Raw genomic sequence first — 22,663 nt, 5'->3', positions numbered from 1 at the left:
TGGACCAGCACAGCTGCTGGCTGAACACTGCAGTCAAGATTCTCTGAAGGGAGTCCTATCCCTTCCAAACATCTTCAGTTTACTTGCAGATAATGTTTCTTCATTTTTTATTTTATTTTATTTTATTTTTTTGAGACGGAGTCTCGCACCATGACCCAGGCTGGAGTGCAGTGGTGCAATCTCAGCTCACTGCAAGCTCCGCCTCCCGGGTTCACGCCATTCTCCTGCCTCAGTCTCCTGAGTAGCTGGGACTACAGGTGCCTGCCACCACGCCTGGCTCATTTTTTTGTATTTTTTAGTAGAGACGGGGTTTCACTGTGTTAGTCAGGATGGTCTCGATCTGCTGACCTCGTGATCCACCTGTCTTGGCCTCCCAAAGTGCTGGGATTACAGGCGTCAGCCACCGCGCCTGGCCATGTTTCTTCAATTTTAAACAACTGATATCTCCCTTGGCCATGAGCGAAAAAGAACTGACCATCAGTGGAGTCAGTCAGGGCACATAAGACACACTGTGTCCACCATGCCATTTCAGAGGAGATTCGATTGAGTTAAGCAGGGAAATAGAGATGTTGTAAATGTTGAAACTATCTGGGTATCCCTCTTTGGTTATTAACATTAGATGAGCAGAAAAACAAATGTCAGCGATGGGCAAACATTTAAAAAGTCTGGCAGTACCAAGTGTGGAAAAAGGTGAGGAAGGCAGCAACTCAGCATTCATTGATATAGCCACTTTGGAGAGCAATTCAGCCGTATTTAGTAAAAATAGAAATAAACATACTCTATGACCTAAGACTTCAATTTCTGGATATATAGAAACTCACACAGTACAGGGATACATGTACTACAAGAGTATTGATTAATAGAGGAAACTTAGTTTAACGGGGAGGGAGAGTGGCCACCAGTAAGGCAGTCCATAAATAAAATGGTCTGTTGTACGGTAGACTAGTGTAACAGTTCAAATGAATTAGCTAGATCCATATACCCACTGGATGGATCTTAAATGTGCTGCTGAGTGAAAAACAAGTTACTCAGTGATATATACAGTATACCACTTAGGGCATTAAGAAAACCACAATATTACAGGGTTCAGTATAGATATAGATACACTGTACATAGACTTCAGTGAACTGGAAGGATACAGAGTTCATGACAGTGATTGGGTGTCAAAATGCATGATGTGGCTGGGAGCAGTGGCTCACACCTGTAATCCCAGCACTTTGGGAGGCTGGTGCAGGAGCCTTAACTTGAGGCCAGGAGGTCGAGTCCAGCCTGGGCAACATCACAAGATTCCCATCTCTATTTAAATAAATAAAATAGGAAAAAAAGTTTATGTTGGAGGTGGAAAGGGTTGGAGGAGCTTGGGGATGGAGAAAAAATGAACTGTATAAAATTACAATTCTTGTTTTTATTTTTAGAAAGTAAAGAGGGCCAGGCACAGTGGCTCATGCCTGTAATCCCAGCACTTTGGGAGGCCGAGGCAGGCAGATCATGAGGTCAGGAGATCGAGACCATCCTGGCTAACACGGTGAAACCCCGTCTGTACTAAAAATACAAAAAAAAAAAAATTAGCCGGGCGTGGTGGCGGGCGCCTGTAGTCCCCCATCTGCTCAGTAGGCTGAGGCAGGAGAATGGCCTGAACCTGGGAGGTGGAGCTTGCAGTGAGCTGAGATCGCGCCACTGTCCAGCCTGGGCAACAGAGCGAGACTCCATCTCAAAAAAAAGAAATTAAAGAAAATACAGCTCAGCCTTTATTTGTGGGGTTTTTTTTTCCTTTTTTTCTGAGATAGTTTTTCACTCTGTTGTCCAAGCTGGAGGGCAGTGGTGCGATCTCCGTTCACTGCAACCTCCACTTCCTGGATTCAAGCAATTCTGTGTCTCAGCCACCCAAGTAGCTGGGATTACAGGTGTGCGCCTGGCTAATTTTTGTATGTTTAGTAGTGACAGTGTTTCACCATATTAGCCAGGCTGGTCTCGAACTCCTAGCCTCAAGTGATCTGCCTGCCTCAGCCTTTCAAACTGTTGCGATTACAGGTGTGAGCCACCACAGCCAGCCATGGCTCTGTTAATGGTCAGTTCTGGGTGGTAGAGATGCAAATGTTAAAACTTTTTTTTTCTTTAATTCATAACAAAATAGAAGCAAACCTATAAAGGCTGCCGTAGGAAGACCAGTCATACTAACTAGTTCAGTGCTCTTGGAGGAGTTGGCACTGCCTTCCCTCCTTTATCCCCCCCGACTAGAATACAGGGCAGCCCTTCCAGTAAATGCTGAGCCAGTGCCTCAATTGCTGAGGCCATCACCCACCTTAGTTGCAGTTAAGAGGACCCTAAATCAGGATCCCAGGTCCCTTGCTGATTTTAGAGTGTGGATATCATACCCAGAAACGCCGCCCTACTTTTAATCCTAGTAAGGAGGCACCATGTCCCAGGGCAACTAATGCTTCCCCCAAACCACCTCCTTCAGGCTGAAACCTGTTCTCTGCACTGAGCAGCTGGGATAGAACCAGGAAATCCTCGGCATCTGAGGACTTTGAGGGTTCTCTGACTTAGGACTTCTTCACCTGAAGTTGAGCGGTCTTTGAGGGAAGTAGGCCCATTTAGCATCAGCTGCTCTTCCCTATTCCACACTCTAGTTGGAAATAGGACCTTAGGTTCCTGTTGACAAGTCATTTACTTTTAGCCCCGAATAAATAAAAGAGCCAAGATTTTTTTTTTTTTTTAAAGCCAGGGAATTTTACTAGAACCTACAAGTGGGCTCATTTTGTTCTGTGTAGCCTGGTAACACCATACTGCTTTCTGCTATGGGGCCTCCTGGGGTTAAAGTGTGGGCTTCAGACCCAGGTCTCTTAGCTAGAAGATATCTTATCCTCTGTATCCTGCACCCATATGCAAATACATTATTGTCGTTACCCTTAACTGTAGATGAAGACGAACAGTGCCTACTCCAGACCTTACTAGGTTCTGCTGGCCCATCACCCATTTTGATCATGTTGCTGGCCTAGTTTGATTAGGGCAAATCTTAGAAATTCCATTTCCATTGTTGAGGAAGAGAGCTAGAGAGCAGGCTGACCTGAATGCCAGCATATCATGATGCGAACTTTCTAACGGATGCAGGTGTTCGGAAGAGTTGAGGATTGAAAGGCCTTCATGATGGCTTGGAGAGGTGTAGGTAGCAAACTGACGTCACAGGAAGGAACACAGTCTTGGGTACATATTGGCAATGCTGGAGGGAGAAAGTGAGCATCAGGTGCCATCATTTTATAGTTGATCTATGTGATGAGGTTGGTATCGGAGCATAATTGGTACAAAGGAAAAATGACTTAGGCAGATGCAGACTCGCGGGCCAGGCTAGTTTATTAGGGCAGAATGATTTGGTCCTTTGTGAAAGAATTGGTGGAGTGAAGCGTGAATCTTTCCCAGCACAACCCAACAACAGTCCTGGCCCTTAGAAGTGGAGCATGGAAGCTGGGTGTGGTTCGTGCCTGTAGTCCCAGCTACTTGGGATGCTGAGGCTGGAGGATCGTTTGAGGGTGCAGTGAGCTGTAATATAATATAATCACACCACTGCACTCCAGCCTGGGTGACAGAGTGAGACCCTGTCTCAAAAAAAAAAAAAAAAAAAGGTTGGAGGGAGGAGTATTGGGTATTTTTTATGATTTTTGTCTCCTGGTTTCTGAAGAATGGCCAAAAAATTGTGTCTGACACAAAGGAAACTAATATAAAAAGCCAGGAGCTGTCTGAGATGAGAAAGGAAAGGGAGAATAGGGCACTTGGAGCTGAGCTGTGATTGTGCCTGTTCCAACCTGTCACTGCAGACTAAGGCCTCTTAGAGATAGTGTCTCCTTTCTCACAGAGGAGACATGGCTCTGAGGAAGATCTTACTGCAGGGGCTCAGGCTCAAGAATAAGGCTCCTGGACCTGGGCATGGTGTGTGCTGCTATCAGTGGATACGCCAGGCTTCCACTGCTGGCTGGGGGTTGGCTCTGCATGTCTGTGCCTTCCTAGGAGGAGGATGCAATAGTGAGTCAGACTGGCATGGGTGGGGCCACATGTCCGGGCAGGCACTGTCCAGGCAGCTGGCATGAGGGAGAGGAGTCTTTCCCAGAAGTCTGCCCTGAGAAACCAAGGCTGGGCTGCTTTCCTGGAGCCAGGGGAGTCCAGTGAGTGTTTTACATACAACTCTAGGTAGGTGGTTGGTGGGATGGGCAGTTTGTGCTGTGAAGAGGCTTGTGGAGGATTTTGGAGAAGACAGGAGAGCTCTGGCCATGCCTGCAAGGGAGGCTTCAGGTCAGAGCCTGAGGAAAGACCTGGGCATGAGATATGAGGTCTCTGGCTCGGTAGAGAGCATGGACACATGAGATCTGGAGTCTGGATGAACTTGCTGACAAGCAAGCTTTTTTTTGACTGCTAATGTGTAAATCCACTATAGAAATCTTCATTTGTCATTTTTGTACTTACTGGCAAAAAATTAGAGTTTATAGGCATCAGATTTAATTTGAGATAGTTGAAATAGGGTTTGTGTTTGAGGCCAATATAATTTTATCTGCTAATGGCATCTCCTGGACTTGCAGGCAGCCCTTCTGTACCAGAACATTGTCAAAAGCTTTTACTGTAAAGCTTGAGAACACACTAGTTTGCTGTATTTGGGCATGTTACTAACAGGTTTGAGGCATGGGATTATCCTATGGACTTTTTTTTTTTTTTTTTGCTTTGAGGTTCTGAATGTATTAAGGTTGACCTTCTTAAGCCATTGAAACTGTTCTGCAGTATATTTGTGATGTAGGGCCTAAGACGTGTATCTTCTTTTTTTTTTTTAATCACAACCCAGTGTACAGAACTTGAGACATGCATCTTTTCTCTGCCACCTTTTAAAAGCAGATTATTCTTGAAGTGCATAGAGCAACAATTGATTAATGGAATTGGTATCTTCACATTTCATTTACTTCCTCCCAACAATTTTATAGGATGCATATAAATATTTCCAAAAGAGGTACACATAATTTCTTACTATAAAAGTATTTTTATATTTATATCAGTAAATTTGTTAATAAAGAAGAATTTTTTTTTTTTCTGTAATCCTGCCACCCCAATGACATCCTATTAAAATTTCAGTATATATCCTCCCAGGTCTTTTAGGTGTGTTTAATTTGGTGTCCCTTCCCCGCTCCCAAAAGGGGAGGGACCAGGTTATTGTATAGAATAGTGGAATGTTAGTAAATTACAGGTTTAAAGAGACATAACAGCGGAATCTCTAGAGCAGCTGCCACCTGGATACCTGGTTATTAAGGTAATTTTTCCATTACCCCAAAGAGCTTTAGTTACACTCAGCTTTTACCTTAATCCTTGTACAGCTCTTCAGGGCACACCTTATTCAGCTCTGAGCGGTCTTTGCAAGTGAGGCCAAGGAGCCACCCTGAGCCAAAAGGGGAGCATTATGTCACCGGAAGCCCAAGCCCAGAGAACCAAAGGTATGACCTGATATTTAGTGGCCCCAGCCAGGTCTTTACAGGAAGACCCTGATATCTCAGGTCTAAGAAGAGCCAGCTGATGGTTTTTAAAAAGAATGGAATTAGTTACTCCAACCCACTTATTCAGATCTCTTATTATGTTCACAATACAGTCCCTAGATTGTAGGCCCATTGGAGGCCACAGCAAAGCCTTTGTGTTCCAGTTGGCCTGATGTGCCATCTCTCAGTAGTAATGTTCCCTTAACAGCCAAAGCCCAGCTGGGAGCTCTGAAGGTATGCGAGCCCTCCCTCAACCATGAGTGTAGGGAAAGGGACCAGGGGCCCCAGGCTTTCCTGTCCGTAATGCAGAAGTTCCTCAGATTTAGGGAAGGGGGAGCAGAGGCATAACTTTTGATTCTGACAAAGAGGCATTCAGAGAGACTGAAAGGTCATTTAACAAACACTGGAATGCTTCCACATACTAGGTGCTAGGAGATACAAAACCATATAGGTCCTGGAAGAGAGGATTGATTTTTTTTCATTTTGGTACATAGTAGATATTAGGGGCTTAGGAAGTACACATCGAAATGAAGAGTGCATTTGTCATGTTGAACAGTTAGCCGGTATCTTATTTCCCCATTTTAAAAGTTTCAGAACCTGTGGTTGAGGACTTGTGGCCATCAGTTTTCCATAGCCAACAGACTGTTCACTACTGCCTTCAGAGCTCCTTGGACCTTAACGGGCCTTCTTTGGAGATGGCAGAGATGGATTTAGATGCATACTCTACTCGAGCCACCCAGAGAGCCTACAAAGTCAGGGATGGAACAGGGTAAAGGAGTAAGGGTCATATGTGTGAGATGCCTTGATTTGGAACTTTGAGATTTAGGATGAGGTGGGGAAGGGCTAAAGAGGGGCTTGTTCCTGAGCCCTGGTTGGCTGAAGCATTTAGGCTTAAGGGTTTTAGAAAGAGTAGCCCTTGGTCTGAGAACTCAAGCAAACAGCTTTCTGATGAGACATGTAGCAAGCTTCTGGTTCACGTTCTTACCTGATAGTTCTTCAAACACTGCCTGGTCTGGTTCACATCCTTACCTGATAGTTATTCAAACACTGCCTGGAAGCTTCTCCTGAGTCTTTGTCTCTAATCAGCTAACTAACAGGCTGAGTGAGTTTAGTTGTAAGTCATTAATGAAGAAAGCAAAGGTCGGGGCTATTGTCAGGATTGTGACCTGGGCTAGTTAATTACCTGGAACTGATGGTCTGTGTTACAGAGTGGTGTTATACTTGTCAGGCTTAGAAAAGAAATCAGGATGTGTATCAAAAATCATTTGGGGAAAAGATTTGACCAGCAACTTTACTTTCTCTATGTTGCAACTATCTTGTTAATGTAGTTGTGATAATTTTAGAATTATACCAGTGCCCTTATGTTATCCTTGCTTTGCAAATTGCAAATTGCTTTGCGTGTCCTAACGTCCTTCTGGCCAACAGTAGATGTGGTTTTAGGTTTAGACTCCTGGGATGGAAGCTTTTGCATTCAGGGGAATGACTTTGGGTTTGGGTGAGGATTGTAAAGCGGCAATATGGGTGCCCCACGACAAAGCAGCTATTTTTAGCTTTGAGACAGCTTGACATACAGAGATCTAGGCTTATCAGGTCACTAAGCTAGGAGTCAGTTGTTTGTATCACTGGAAGATTGGTTACAACTTCCTTCATTGGAAGCTCCTTCAGTGCATGTTAAATGATGTTATTTATAGATAGGGTGGTGGGAAAGCTGTGTAGGTAGATGTCAGCCCAGTGTAAGAGAGACCTGCTTACTGTGGGTGCTTGGGACTATGTGGAGTGGGTGGGAGGTTTTAACTTGTTCAGTAAGGTCCTTTCCATTGTTCACAATCTTGTGAACCCTTTTTCTAACATGAGGAGCAACCACATAACCAGATCATGTCTGGCTTCCCTGTGGCTTGTGTACAAAGCGTGCTTATTGAGTTAATGTGTAAGCAGGAGACAGCCTTCTATGCTAAATGGTATATTAACCACTTCTCAGTCTTACCACTCCCTTTCAATTTGTCTGGACCCAGGACCTCAGCAGCCATGTCGAAGCCACATAGTGAAGCCGGGACTGCCTTCATTCAGACCCAGCAGCTGCATGCAGCCATGGCTGACACATTCCTGGAGCACATGTGCCGCCTGGACATTGATTCACCACCCATCACAGCCCGGAACACTGGCATCATCTGTACCATTGGTGAGCGGGTGTGCCCCTTCCCCCAAAAAAGGGCTTCATGGGCAGTGACCTTTCTCTCCTGAAAAGAGTAACTAAATGTCCTAACAAACCTAGGTGCTACATGGGATACTACACAGATTCTTATGAAAGGACTCAGGTCATAGGAAGTTGCAGTAAAGAATTAGTATGTGCACAGGATGGCAAATACAGTTAATAAGAGAGTATTAGACATTTCAAAATTGCTAAGATGGCCAGGTATGGTGGCTCCCAGCACTTTGGGAGGCCAATGTGGGAGGATTGCCTGGGGCTAGAAATTTGAGACCAGCCTGAGCAACTTAGACCCTGTCTCTCCAAAAAGTAAAAAAAAAAAAAAAAAAAAAAAAATTAGCTGGGCATGGTGGTGTGCGCCTGTAGTTCTGGCTACATGGGAGGCTGAGACAAAGATCACTTGAGTCCAGGAGATTGAAGTTGCAGTGAGCCGTGATCACACCACTGCACTCCAGTCTGGGCAACAGAGCGAGATCCTGTCTTAAGAAAAAATAATTGTCCGGGCGCGGTGGCACATGTGTGTAATCCCAGCACTTTGGGAGGCTGAGGCAGGCAGATCACCTGAGGTCAGGAGTTCGAGACCAGCCTGGCCAACATGGGGAAATCCCGTCTCTACTAAAAATACAAAAAAATTAGCCGGGGGTGGTGGCGGGTGCCTATAATCCCAGCTACTTGGGAGGCTGAGGCAGGAGAATCGCTTGAACCTGGGAGGTGGAGGTTGCAGTGAGCTGAGATCTGACCATTGCACTCCAGCCTTGGCAACAAGAACGAAACTCTGTCTCAAAAAAAAAAAAAAAAAAAAAAGGAAGAAAAAAGAAAAAAACATTGCTAAGAGTAAATTTCAAATGTTCTCACCACAAAAATGTTAAGTATTTGAAGTCATGGATATGTTAACTAACCTGATTTAATTATTCCACATTGTATCCAAACTATGTATTGGATTACATAACTTTGTAACCCAAATTATAAATTACCAGTTTATAATAAAAAATAATTTGTTGCAAAAAGAATGCATATGCTTTAGGTTTTATGCTATAGGCAAAATTTAGAGGATGTTTTCCTTAGCAGGTCTTTGTAGGAGCAACTTAAAGACCTAGGAGAGATCTTCTTAACATGTTCTGTGCTACCAAGATTCTGTGGTTGGACATCTGGCTGGGTTTCAGTGAGGGTGGAGAAGGCTGGCCAAGTCTTAACCTAGGCTTTTCTGATATAGTGGGAGCCTGCAGAATTTGAAGGAAATGGTCGAAGTGTCCCAGTAAATCAAGAAAGTAAGCTGGCACGGTAGTAGCCTTTAAGACTTTTGAGCTATTTGGGAGAGGAAAAGTTTTCAGGGAAAAAAATTCTTTAAACTTAAGCAAACTTAAATGTGTTTCCTTCTTTGAATAATTAATACTTGTGGCTTTAAAACTTTTCCTAATAGGCCCAGCTTCCCGATCAGTGGAGACGTTGAAGGAGATGATTAAGTCTGGAATGAATGTGGCTCGTCTGAACTTCTCTCATGGAACTCATGAGGTGAGCTGTGGCTGGACTCTGTGGCCATTTTGATGGCCTGTAGGAAACAGGGAGGGGGTGCAGTGTTCGTTTAGCCACAGTGGACTAGACAAGGATGAGTCTGAGTTTCACAATCAGTGTGAAGTTTGTCTTTACTAGCCCATCCCTACTCTCCTTCCCTCTTGTCCTGACAGAGCAACTGGCTGAGTCTCTCTTAGCAAAGAAGACCCCCTTTGTTGCTGGCCGTGGTTCTCCCACACACCTCTCCTACCCTTAGCTTTCACAAAGGAAGATATGGAAAGGTTCTACTGGAAAACCCTCTAAGCCTTAGGTGTCCTGGCCACAGCGCTTGACTCTCCTGTCCCAGGGTTTCTGCTACAGCTTGTATTGCCATGGTAAACCATTTAGCAGATTGATTCTGGCCTAGCTTAGAACCAAAATAACTGGGCAGGTCCATGAGAAGGGTTTCCACTATTCTAGGTTTTGAAGGACTGAGCCTAATGCACAAGCACTATCTGGTGTATAATACCCCACTTCCTCAGCACTATATTCCCAGCCTGTGCCTTCCCAGGGGTTCTGGTACATTAAAATAACACCAGTTAGCACTCTTCCTCAGGAGCCTAGTAGGACTATTTGTGCTGGGCTCTTTATTAGCTGGCTTTACCTATGGACAGAGGCCTTGCCCAGGAGCCAGGTAGCAGCTGTTGGGATGGCTCCATTCCTGCCTCCATTGCCAGATTTAGAATAAACCCATTCTGAGGAGCTTGGGGTTCCCTGAAGTACCATGACTTATTTATTTTTTTATTTCATAAAACAAAATTTTGTTCTGTCATCCAGGCTGGACTGCAGTGGTATGATCATGGCTCACTGGATCCTTGACCTCCCAGGTTCAAGTGATCTTCTTGCCTCAGCCTCCCGAGTAGCTGGGAATACAGGCATGCACCACCACACCTGGCTAATTTAAAAAATTTTTTTGTGGAAATGAGGTCTCACTATATTGCCTCGGCTGGTCTCAAACTCCTGGGCTCAAGTGATTCTCTCAAATGTTGGGATTACAGGAATGAGCTACCACGCCCAGCCTGGGATTGTGCCTTTTTAAAACCTTCAGACTTAACCATAGATTTCCCATAGATCATGGGATTTCGTAATGGCATTGATAAGAGGAATTACAGAAGAGGCAAACTTTGCACCTGTCTTGGCTTCTGTATTTCCTGTTGAGAGTAAAGAAAATGCTATCCTGTAAGGCCAAGTGCCTTACAGAGGTTGCCCTCTGGCATTTGGAAGTTGGTATTAAGTTTGGACTAAAAATAAAGCCTCAGGAAATGCAATCCAAGAGTGAATTCCTCCTTTTGGGAAACATGAGACTCTTCATCATAGATTCCCTAACCTGTGTTCATAAACAGCCTATGGCCTGGCTAGTAGCTGGCCCCTAAATGTCATGGGGACCTGACCAAGTCCAGCAGACATACCATGTAGGTTAAGACATGTCCCTGTACCTTTTGGAAAATTCTGTAGTTTTCCAAAAGCAAGGGGTCCTTAGCGGGAGTCACCGAGAATTACTACAACTGTTAGCTTAGCTTAAAGAGAGAGAGCTGAAGACAATGCTGGAGGTCTGTTCGCTGTTGATCTCTGCTGCTATAGTCTGCCATGGGCTCCTGCGTTCAGGGGAAGGAGCAGAAATAGATTTTTAAGAAGTTGACCTTTAAGTAGGCTTTATGGTTCCTTCATCCAGTAAAATAACACCACATAGCTCTAACATGGCAAGGGCGAGTGATACCTGCCGCACCTGCTGGATGAGAGCTGGCTCCGATTTTGGTTTTTTAAACTTTAAGAGGCTTTTGGAGATTATCTCTACTTTCACTCCTATTCCCAGATTATAATTTTTTTTTAATTTTTTATCTATTTATTTTTTAAAGACGTCCCTCTTGTATGTTTATTTTGAAGTTTTAGACCAAGATGAGGTTGTCTGTGGGCTCGGCTTGGAAACTGATCTGAAATTCTAATTTATATAATGTAATGTAAACAGTTTCAGCCTTACCATACGTCGGGGCTGTTGTTTCATATGTACCTTTGACTAGGGGCTGGGGCGTACTTTTTCAGTTTCTGACTATTTTAAATGCTCTTCTGAGCAGAACATTGAGATTACTGTCTTCCCTCTCACTCTGACAGAGGGACATCAGATGTCTGCATCTGATCTTTTAACAGCTTTTTTTTTTGAGACAGAGTCTTGCTCTGTTACCCAGGCTGGAGTGCACTGGCACAATCTCTGCTCACCACAACCTCTGCCTCCCAGGTTCAAGCGATTCTCATACCTCAGCCTCCTGAGTAGCTGGGATTACAGACCTGTGCCACCACGCCCAGCTAATTTTTTTATATTTTTAATAGAGACGGGGTTTCGCCATGTTGGCCAGGCTGGTCTTGAACTTGTGACCTCAGGTGATCCGACTGCCTCGGCCTCCCAAAGGCGTGAGCCACCATGCCCAGCCCTCTTTTTGACAGCTTTGGCAACTAGTCTTCAGCCCTCACTTTTGGCAGTTCACATGGGCAAGGTGCATTCTTGCTGAACATGTGGTTCCATATGTCATGTTTTCCAGATTTATTTATTTATTTATTTATTTATTTATTTAGAGAGGGAGTCTTGCTCTGTCACCCAGGCTGGAGTGCAGTGGCATGATCTTGGCTCACTGCAACCTCCGCCTCCTGGGTTCAAGAGATTCTTCTGCCTCAGCCTCCTAAGTAGCTGAGATTACAGGCACCTGCCACCACACCCGGCTAATTTTTGTATTTTAGTAGAGACGGGGTTTCACCTTGTTGGCCAGGCTGATCTCGAATTCCTGACCTCAAGTGATCTGTCCGCCTTGGCCTCCCAAAGTGCTGGGATTACAGGCGTGAGCCACCGCGCCTGGCCTAGAAATAATGACTTTTAAACAACCTAAATGTAGAGGCTTCCACAGGACAGCATTGATGGATGCTTTACCACATAACATCCCAATAAAGCCACAGCTGTAGTGGAAGGCTCAGTGTACCTCCCAGAGATGCTCTAAGAGATTATGATATATGACATAGATTTGAATAATATACCTAATAATTGGTATGTTTATAATATATGGTTTTACATCCCCAAGACCAAAAATGCATGTTTGCATGAAACACTCATGGTTACAAAAGCATATTAGGCCACCAAAAAAAACTCCAAGTTTCATAAAGTAGAAATTATACAGATACATTCTGTGATAAAATTTTTTAATGGAAATTAAGAACAAAGTCAAAAAAACTGAAGTGTGCTTACTTTAGAAAGCAAAGATCTCAAGGTAGACGAAATAAATATTTAACTCAGAACACTAGGGGAGGAAAACCCTAAAAAGGGGGAAGAAAATAATTTTGTAAGATTATAGCTCAATGAAATGAAAATAAATTTGACAGATTAAGCTAAGAGCTGATTCTTTGTGGGGAAAAAATAGTAAAATAGAAAGTTCTGAGAAGCCAGGTGAAGAATGTGATGAGGATGTGCAAATAAGAGTATGAATAGAAAAGAGAATATTTCCTACACATTGGAGATTTTAAAAGTCAAGAAAGACTTATAACTTAATTCCTATATAGAGAGATGACTCCTGCTATTTTCCAAGAAAAGATAAATATCCAAAAGATAGAAAATATGAATAGACCAGTGGCCATAAGAAGCTGAAAAAGTGGGCTGGATGTGTGGTGGCTCACACCTGCAATCCCAGCACTTTGGGAGGCTAAGGCGGAGGGATCACTTGAGGTCAGGAGTTCGAGACCAGCCTGGCCAACATGGTGAAACCCTGTCTCTACTAAAAATACAAAAATTGGCCGGGCATGGTGGCACATACCTGCAGTCCCAGCTATTCGGGAGCCTGAGGCAGGAGAATCGCTTGAACCTGAGAGGTGGAGGCTACAGTGAGCCAAGATCGCGCCACTGCACTCCAGCCAAAAAGTTGAAAAAGTGATTAAGATCTGGTTCACGTCAGAACACTTAAGTCCAAATGATTTTAGTGGCTGAATTTCTCCCCTTCAAAATTCAGTTACATTGTTAAACCGCTCCAGAGCCTAGAGAAATACAGAAATCTTCCCACTTTGTTCTTTGAAACCAATATACCCTGATACTGAGATCAGACAAGGACAGTACCAAAACCAGGCAGGTACTAACAGTTAGTGTGCTAGACCAGTCTCACTTAGATGCAGAAAACAAATAAAATTTAATAATCCAAATCCAGTAGTGATTGAAAGGAATGTCTTGATCCATGACCAAGTAGATTTTATTCTAGGAGAACAAAATTCTACATTGGGATTAAGTAGAGTTAAGGTTGACATTTCTTTTTTCTGAGACGGAGGTCACCCAGGCTGGAATGCAGTGGCACGATCTCGGCTCACTGCAAGCTCTGCCTTCCGGGTTCACACCATTCTCTTGCCTCAGCCTCCCGAGTAGCTGGGACTACAGGCACCCGCTACCATGCCCGGCTAATTTTGTTTTTGTATTTTTAGTAGAGACGGGGTTTCACCATGTTAGCCAGGATGGTCTCGATCTCCTGACCTTATGATCCCCCCGCCTCGGCCTCCTAAAGTGCTGGGATTACAGGCATGAGCCACTGCGCCCGGCCTGAGTTAAGGTTGACTTTTAAACAACCTAAATATAGCTAAATATAGAGCCTTCCGCAGGACAGCATTGATGTATGGAACTCTTATCCACATGATAACATCCCAGCAAAGCCACAGCTGTAGTGGAACTCAGTACACCTGAGTCTTATCATTATAAGATGATAATAGGTAACATTTATTAGATAATTACCAGTACTTTGTCCTAATACTTCATGTATTCTTTTACTCCTCACATCAACTCTGAAGGAGAGGCACCACCTATCCCCTTAAAAGAAAACAACTATTTCTATTCTTTTTTTTTTTTTTTTTTTTTTTTTTTAAGAGACGGAATCTCACTCTGTCTGTCTGTCGCCCAGGCTGGAGTGCAGTGGCACGATCTCGGCTCACTGCAACTTCTGCCTCCTAGGTTCAGGTGGTTCTCTTGCCTCAGCCTCCTGAATAGCTGGGACTATAGGTGTGCGCCACAACGCCCAGCTAATTTTTGTATTTTAAGTCGAGACAGGGTTTCACCATGTTGGCCTGGATGTTGTCGATCTCTTGATCTCATGATCCATCCACCTTGGCCTTCCAAAGTGTTGGGATTACAGGTGTGAGCCACTGCGCCCAGCCTCTGTTCTATTCTATTTTGTTCTATTTCTATTACAAGCCAGTAAGCAAGAAAATATAATTTATAAGGAACCCTATAAAAAACAAACAAGCCAAGGGTCCCTCATTAGGGAGTATGCCTGAATAAGAAGCTGAAGATTTTTAGATACAGGTTTCAGGCAACACTGTCTTTAGAGGCTAAGCTCTGGCTCCAGCTCCCTCCAGCATCCTGTGAATAACAGGCAGGCTTACTTGCAGGTGCCACTTTCCTGGACAGTGGTGGTTAAACGACAAGGCCCAGAAAGTGCTGAATTAGGTGCCCTTGTTATCGGTAATGTCATATTGATTACACTATCTTAGAGCTCTTTTGACATCTTGGCTCTGCGTCTTTTTTTTTTTTTTAGATAGGGTGTTGCTTTGTTATCCAGGCCGGAGTGCAGTGGTATGATCATGGCTCACTGTAGCCTTGACCTCCTAGACATAAGTGATCCTCCCACCTCAGCCTCACAAGTAGCTGGGACCCCAGGCACGCACCATCACGCACAGTTAATTTTTGTGTTTTTTGTAGAGATGGGGTTTCGCCATGTTGCCCAGGCTCATCTCAAACTCCTGGTCCAAACTATCCTCCCACCTTAGCCTCCCAAAGTGTTTGGTTTACAGGCATGAGCCACTGTGCTTAGCCTGAGTCCCTCTTTTAAACAAACAAAATGGTAAATGGAAAGGAGGAAAGGCTTAAGAAAAAAGATTGAAGCCAGGATTTGTTGTAAGCAAGGAGTAATAAAGGGCAGTTCATTTAGAAAAAGGCATATGACCACCTTTCCCCCTCTCCAATCAGAATCTAGAAAGTGATTGAGGCCGGGCTCACGCCTGTAATCCCAACACTTTGGAAGGCCAAGGCGGGCAGATCAGGAGATCGAGACCATCCTGGCTAACATGGTGAAACCCCGTCTCTACTAAAAATCCAAAAAATTAGCCAGGCGTGGTGGTGGGCGCCTGCAGTCCCAGCTACTCGGGAGGCTGAGAGGCAGGAGAATGGCATGAACCTGGGAGGCGGAGCTTGCAGTGAGCCTAGATTGTGCCACTGCACTCCAGCCTGGGCGACAGAGCAAGACTCTGTCTGAAAAAAAAAAAAAAAGTGATTGAGAAAATCAGGTCTGTGTGACCTTAGCAATGAGTTGTCTAGCTTGGGCCACTGTTAGCTTAAGTCAATAACTTCAAGTTTGCATTGTAGTTGGAATCAATAGAGGAAAAGCTCTCAGCATTACCACATATATCAGAATGTGACATTGATTGCCAGACCAGCCTTATCCAAACACAAGTCCTAGGCTTTTTGCCCTGTTTATCAGCTTTATATGCTGAGGGTATTTGATGAGTCTTAGGGAAAAAAGAACAGCCCTGGGGACACAGCTGCTTTTATGATGAGACATGTTTGCACCCATACCTTAATGGGTTTTGGTGGCAGTATTCTGAAATTTGCCACCAACGTTTCAAAGATTGGCCCTTAGGGTGAATTAGTGCTGTAGTAGAAGTGGGTGGAGGCTGAGGAGGTTGGATTAAGCAGGTAGAGGATTTCTCAGTGCATGGATCGTGCTGAGGATGGAGATAGAGCTCTAAGACATCCACAGGCCTTTCCTGAGTGATCAGCTTTGGCTCCTGGGCAGGGGAATTGGAGCTGGATTCTAGTGTGGGAGCATGCTTGTCATCTCCTTCTTTTCCCCCAGTACCACGCGGAGACCATCAAGAATGTGCGCACAGCCACGGAAAGCTTTGCTTCTGACCCCATCCTCTACCGGCCCGTTGCTGTGGCTCTAGACACTAAAGGACCTGAGATCCGAACTGGGCTCATCAAGGGTGTGAGTATTCTGCGGAGAGCGAGGGGAAGGCTCAGTAGGCAATATGCCCCAGAGACATGTCCTCCAAAGCGCTGGGTTGCCGTGTTTCTTCCCAGCACTATGAAGGACTGCAGAGGAGTTGAGGTCTACAAATGAGGATTTATTCATCACTGTAAACAATGTTGATTTGATCTACTTTGCTAGGAAATGGTACCACAAAGGAACCTTTTTTTTTTACCCTAAAAACCTAAACTTTAGGCTTTCTAACTCGGGAAACCATCTCTTTGTATCTTTTTCCCCATCATTAAGTAGCATAACTGAAACGTTATATTCTTTTCTTGGATTATTTCCGTGAAGTATACTGAGTTAGAGAATAAGAGCAAAAAACTGTATTAGTTTTAGCAGTGACTTGAACATTGTTCCCTGGAGGAAAGAGCTTTTCCATTCCTTCTGAGGTGATGCTGCTACTGGTGTCTCCAGTTTGGACTCTTGCTTACTCTCTTGTCCCTAGAGCGGCACTGCAGAGGTGGAGCTGAAGAAGGGAGCCACTCTCAAAATCACACTGGATAACGCCTACATGGAAAAGTGTGACGAGAACATCCTATGGCTGGACTACAAGAACATCTGCAAGGTGGTGGAAGTGGGCAGCAAGATCTACGTGGATGATGGGCTTATTTCTCTCCAGGTGAAGCAGAAAGGTACGTATGGGAGCTGGAGTCCAATTGTCTAAAACCATCTTTTGTCTCTAAAGTTCCTTGACACAAGGAAGATGGGAAGGTTGGTTGCCTGGCAGTGAGATTGAGTCTGTGTGTTCTCAGGAATCCCTTTTATAACTCATTTATCCTCAAAGACAGGCTTAATCCAGCATAGTTACATTCTTCTGGTTCTGGAGAACACAGGAACATATATATATATTTTTTTCTTTTGTTGTGTTTTGTTTTGTTTTCGAGACAAGAGTCTCTCTCTGTTGCCCAGGCTGGAGTGCAGTGGCACGATCTTGGCTCACTGCAACCTCTGCCCCCAGGGTTCTAGCGATTCTCCTACCTCAGCCTCCCGAGTAGCTGGGATTACAGGCACCCGCCACCACACCCGGCTAAATTTTTTGTATTTTTAGTAGAGATGGGGTTTTGCCGTGTTGGCCAGGCTGGTCTCAAACTCCTGACCTCAGGTGATCTGCCTGCCTCAGCCTCCCAAAGGCAGAACAGTCTTAATTATCCTTATTTATAGGTGAGGAAAGTGAGGTACAGAGAGGTTAAATGGCTTGCCCAGGATTACACAGTTAGTATAGTAGGGTTTCAACTCTGGTAAAACAGCTCCAGCACCCATAATGCACCACTTCCCAGCTCACTGTACTTGGGGGAAAGGTGCCTGCTTCCTGTTGACCTATTCCCTCGGTGCTCTGCCTCCCCTATTTACCCTTTTTCACACAGGTGCCGACTTCCTGTTGACGGAGGTGGAAAATGGTGGCTCCTTGGGCAGCAAGAAGGGTGTGAACCTTCCTGGGGCTGCTGTGGACTTGCCTGCTGTGTCGGAGAAGGACATCCAGGATCTGAAGTTTGGGGTCGAGCAGGATGTTGATATGGTGTTTGCGTCATTCATCCGCAAGGCATCTGATGTCCATGAAGTTAGGAAGGTCCTGGGAGAGAAGGGAAAGAACATCAAGATAATCAGCAAAATCGAGAATCATGAGGGGGTTCGGAGGCAAGTCTCCGTTGTCCCTGCACCAGTCCCAGCGCAGCTCTCTGAAGGGCATGGTGCATCCTGTGCATGTCTGATTCCCAGCCCCTAGCCCATCAGAATATAGACTGCCAAGCCGTTCCAAACCTGCTGAATCAGAATATCTTAGCAGAGTAGAAGGCATTATGTTTTTTTTGTTTTGTTTTGTTTTGTTTTTTTAAAAAAAGCTTCCCAGGTAATTGAGATGCTGGCAGCTTGATATTGTTCCCTGGGCCTGGGGACCAACATTTGAGAGAACAGGGTCACTGCTCACAGGACCAGGGGCCATGATGTTCTGTTCCTGATCAGAAACACTACTGGTGTTTGCTGGAATGGGGGGCCAGGGGGAAAGATGACAGCAGACACTTAAGAAGGGGCTCTTTTTGGCCCTTCCTGGGGAGCCATGTGGAATTTCAGGGCCTGGTGTCCATGCTAAAGCTTATGGCCTCCTGGTCTTCACTTGGAACGCAGCTGGCTCAGTGATCATGCTAACTCTGGTATGGTCCATTCCACTCTCGGAGGAAGATGTGTGGTTCTTCTCCAGGTTCAGATTGCCCCAACTTAGCTTACCCCCTCCCCAGTGCTCACAAGGTAGAGCCCAGTGGGCATGGCCACCATTTTTGGCATCCTGCTAGGAATACAACTCAGCACAACTAAGATGCTAGACATACTCTTGTGGATTAGAAGTGTGTTTGGGGAGAGGGGGGGAGCAATGTTGTGCACCCACTGTAGTGGCCTTACTGTCTGAGCTTTGTGTAGATATCCTCTGTACCAGGCAATTTGGGGCCCTCCCCTTTGCCATCCTGATAAGCCATAGGCTAGCTGAACTTGGCCCTAGGCCAGGCAAAGCCACATTCCCTCTTGCCTTCAGTAGGTTGGAGTGGGCCACCTCAAAGGGCAGTCCTCAAGTGTCCTTGACTAGATGAGGCCATGGGTCTTTGTGGTGGAAGCAGTCAGCAGGCCTCGGGTTCCCTGTCTTAAAGTGCTGATTGGAGAATGGAGGCCCCAGAGAGACCCCTAACGTGCATGGGATTTGGAGAGGAGACCTTGGGAATGAGCCCATTTGGATTCGCCCTCTCCCCTTTCTTCCGTCAATGAAGCATCCATATTGGTGTTGAAGCCCAGCAGGCAGAAATGTTGGCCCACTCTGGGGGCCTAAGGTAGCTGGACTGCCTTGCCATCTGTGTGCACCCATGATGATATCATGGATGTCTGTCCTGGTACAAGGACATCTAAGTTAGGGAATCCCAGGGAAACTTCTTGTCTACTGCCATACTTGTGGCCCCTGTTCTATATAACCTCTCTCCCCCCAACTTTGTCCATCAGGTTTGATGAAATCCTGGAGGCCAGTGATGGGATCATGGTGGCTCGTGGTGATCTAGGCATTGAGATTCCTGCAGAGAAGGTCTTTCTTGCTCAGAAGATGATGATTGGACGGTGCAACCGAGCTGGGAAGCCTGTCATCTGTGCTACTCAGGCATGTGCCCACCCTTCCCCACATTCCCTGTGCACACTCGCATGTTTGTATGCGAAAGCTCTGGAGGCTGTCTGATCTCTTCCCATGGAATTGTCGCACGTAACACACAGATAATCCCCTTCCCCCTTGCACCTACACAAAGCCATACTCTGTGCACCTACTCACTATCCAGAGGATCAGCTTGCTGTCATTTGTCTCTGAAGACAGCCCAAGCCATGTCTCACTAATGCTCTGTCCCCTCCCAGATGCTGGAGAGCATGATCAAGAAGCCCCGCCCCACTCGGGCTGAAGGCAGTGATGTGGCCAATGCAGTCCTGGATGGAGCTGACTGCATCATGCTGTCTGGAGAAACAGCCAAAGGGGACTATCCTCTGGAGGCTGTGCGCATGCAGCACCTGGTGAGTTCTGGGGCCTGCCCCATCCCCCGGGCTTCGGACTGGGCCTGGGATGGATGCAAGCTCTGGTGCAGAGCTTTTTAGGTTTCTCCATCCTCTTATGCACAGCCTTTCATTATCCTCCAAGTTACAGCAGCAAGAGGGTGGGGGTGGAAGTGGAGGTGGCTTTTTTTTTTCCTCCTGTTCTGCATTCCTGCCTACACCCCCACCCCTCCTTTTCCTTCTGCCCTGGAGACATCCTCTTTCGTTGGACACCACACAGTTTATTTCACTTCTGACTTCAAGGTTGTGAATTCTTCCCATGGCTTAAGTCCTGGGATATTTCTGCAGTGAAAGGAGGTCTTGTACCTCTTTCTCAGAGTCAGAAGTTCTGAGTACCTTTGCCCTATTCTGAAAAGGGCTAGGGACTCCTGCTCCCAGCTGCCCTCTTCCTTTGGCTTCCAATTCAGTTCCCCCTGCCCCGCATCCTGCAGACAGGCGCTCCCGCAGGGGGCCCTTGTGGACCTGCACTGGAGTCTGTTGCCTGCACTGAGCTGCCTGTGCTGGTCTTGCATGGTGCCTGTAGGGAGATTTGCTTTGCTGTGCCATTGGGGTACAGCTGCTGCTCTTACTCTAGACCAAAAACTCGGGTTGAGTGACTGGTGGCAGGGCCACAGATAGAGACAGCGGGGAGGGTGGCTGACCCTGGCGGCCCTGGACTGAGTGTCTGGAGGAGTCATGGAGGCTGTTTCCCTTCTTCTCTGAGAGCTCGTTCTTCAGGCTCTTCCAGCTTGTCATGTCAAGTGCCTGGCCACTGCTCAGGGTTGGAGGCTCAGTCCCTTTGCCCTGTCTGTTCAGCTCTGGAGCTAACTCAGGGATCCCTAATCAGGGTTACATAGGTTTGGTAAAATGAGTGCTGGAAATTAACTTTCTCCCAGTAGTCTTAGGTCATGCTCAGTGAACTTAAACTTTATCCAGATATGGTTTTCCTTCACCCTTTCTATTCCCTTTCTAGCCAGTGAAAGACCCGCTGCCCTTTGACCTCAGCCCCTCCAAGCCCCCAAGTTTTAAAACGCCACCCCTTGCCACCAGAAAAAAACAAAAAAAACCCGGAAACACCCATCTGGTCTGGGCATCTTCCTTTCCTTTTTCACTATGTATCCTATTACTGGGCTTAAACAGCTTTCAGAGAAGAGATGTCATTTCTATTAAATGCTCTTTCAGTAGCAAACTGAGTTCATACTTGACTAAGGATATTTTCTGGACTGTCATCAGCATCCTTAGTGGGTTTCCCCATATTTAAATTGGTAGAGGCCAGGGATGGTGGCTCACACCTGTAATCTCAGTACTTTGGGAGGCCAAGGTAGGTGGATCGCTTGAGCTCAGAAGGCAGCCTGGGCAACCTGGCGAAACCCTGTCTGTACTAAAAATCCAAAAGTTAGCTAGCTGGGCATGGTGATGCACTTCTGTAGTCCCAGCTACTTGGAGAGGGGGTGGTGCTGGGGCAGCAGGATAGCTTGAACCCAGGAGGTTGAGGTTGCAGTGAGTCAAGATGGTACCAGCCTAGGTGACAAAGTGACACCCTGTCTCAAAAAAGAAACCAAACAAACATAAAAAAACAAGACACAAAAAAATCGGTAGAGAGTGATTTCTCTCCCAGGCCCACTTAATGTAGCCTGGGCCTGGCTGACCTTACCGTTCGTGCGATGTGATTGCCGTTCTGATGCTTAGATACTCTTGGTGCAGTCTCACTATTGCCCCCGTGGTAGGAAGGTGTCCCAGGAGACAGTGCACCTTGAACCAGTCACCACTAAAGTGGCTGCCTTTCTGGGTCTCTCCACACATCTCTCTCTAATTCCCTTACTTAATTGTGTGACTTCATGGCCTCAAAGGTGGGACAGAGGCTGATCTTGACTTAGATATACTGAACCGTGAAATCACTGCATACAATGTGGGGACTTGAATGTGTCTTTGGGCAAGTCATTTAACCTCTCAAGACCTCATCTGTAAAATGGATTAGATATGTTTAATTATAGCCTTAGCATTAAATATTCATTGCTGTTATTACTAAGTGTCTGATAAGTCTCTCTGTACATGGATGTAATCTTCCTAACTCCCATTACATCCATTATAGATGAGGGTTATATGGCCAATAAAGCCTGGGTTTGAATCTAGGTCTACTGACTCCAAAGTCAGTCTCCTCTCCTGCAACATCATTCTCTGTCTAGCAGGAGATGAGAACAGGTCTCCATTTGGAGCCTGTCAGTGGGGTCAGGGACTAAGATTCAGGCTCAGGTTCTAAATTCCATATCCTTTCTTCCATACCCTGGTGTTTCCTATGAACAGACAGATACTTTAGAGCTGCAAGGCTTGGATTGCATGGCACTGCTCAGAAGATACAGGTCTGGGCTAGGCTGTAGCTGCCCCTCCAGGTGGCTAGACCTTTCCTTTCTGTGTCACCAGTTAACACTGGCCAACAGTTCCTTCCATTAACTGTTCACTGCTTTCTCCTGTGTCTAACTGATGCAGTTTATGACCCATAACTAAGAGCAGTACCAGGTATGGCTCTGTTTCCTGTTCATGTCCCCTGTCCTCTGGGCTGCATGCATTCCATTCTTACAGAAAGAATACCTTTAACCTAGTACATCCTGCCACACATCTGCTTCTACTGTGAAATTAATGAGGGGGTATTACCGATTCTTCCCTCACCCATCATTTACTAAGATGCTGGTGGTTGCATTATAATCCTCTAAAGCTTACATTGTCTTTCTGATTCTTGGTCTTATCTGAGCAAGTGATCTATAAATAACTCAGTGGCTTTCTCATGACTGTTTTAATTATTAGATTTTAATCAAGTGTCT

At 45.6% G+C, this 22,663-nt stretch overlaps 1 protein-coding gene across 6 annotated transcripts in view; it reads left to right on the top strand.

Annotated features, from left to right (window-relative positions):
* The window catches only part of PKM (pyruvate kinase M1/2), a 32,056-nt gene that overhangs the window by 4,549 nt on the left and 4,844 nt on the right, over window positions 1-22,663 (top strand). For 4 of the 6 annotated variants that reach the window (XM_063652713.1, XM_063652712.1, XM_054451492.1 and 1 more), the window contains exons 2-9: window positions 5,349-5,465; window positions 7,517-7,683; window positions 9,131-9,222; window positions 16,125-16,256; window positions 16,747-16,933; window positions 17,666-17,936; window positions 19,278-19,428; window positions 19,674-19,826. In XM_063652713.1, the coding sequence (XP_063508783.1) occupies window positions 5,349-5,465; window positions 7,517-7,683; window positions 9,131-9,222; window positions 16,125-16,256; window positions 16,747-16,933; window positions 17,666-17,936; window positions 19,278-19,428; window positions 19,674-19,826 (1,270 nt within the window). The remainder of the gene's footprint in view (window positions 1-5,348; window positions 5,466-7,516; window positions 7,684-9,130; window positions 9,223-16,124; window positions 16,257-16,746; window positions 16,934-17,665; window positions 17,937-19,277; window positions 19,429-19,673; window positions 19,827-22,663) is intronic. The other 2 variants (XM_054451495.2, XM_054451496.2) reach the window with 1 other exon arrangement.

The sequence above is a fragment of the Pongo pygmaeus genome, chromosome 16 (genome assembly GCF_028885625.2).
Source record: "Pongo pygmaeus isolate AG05252 chromosome 16, NHGRI_mPonPyg2-v2.0_pri, whole genome shotgun sequence".
Taxonomy (NCBI): domain Eukaryota; kingdom Metazoa; phylum Chordata; class Mammalia; order Primates; family Hominidae; genus Pongo; species Pongo pygmaeus.
This window is presented reverse-complemented; position numbering and strand designations above follow the sequence as displayed.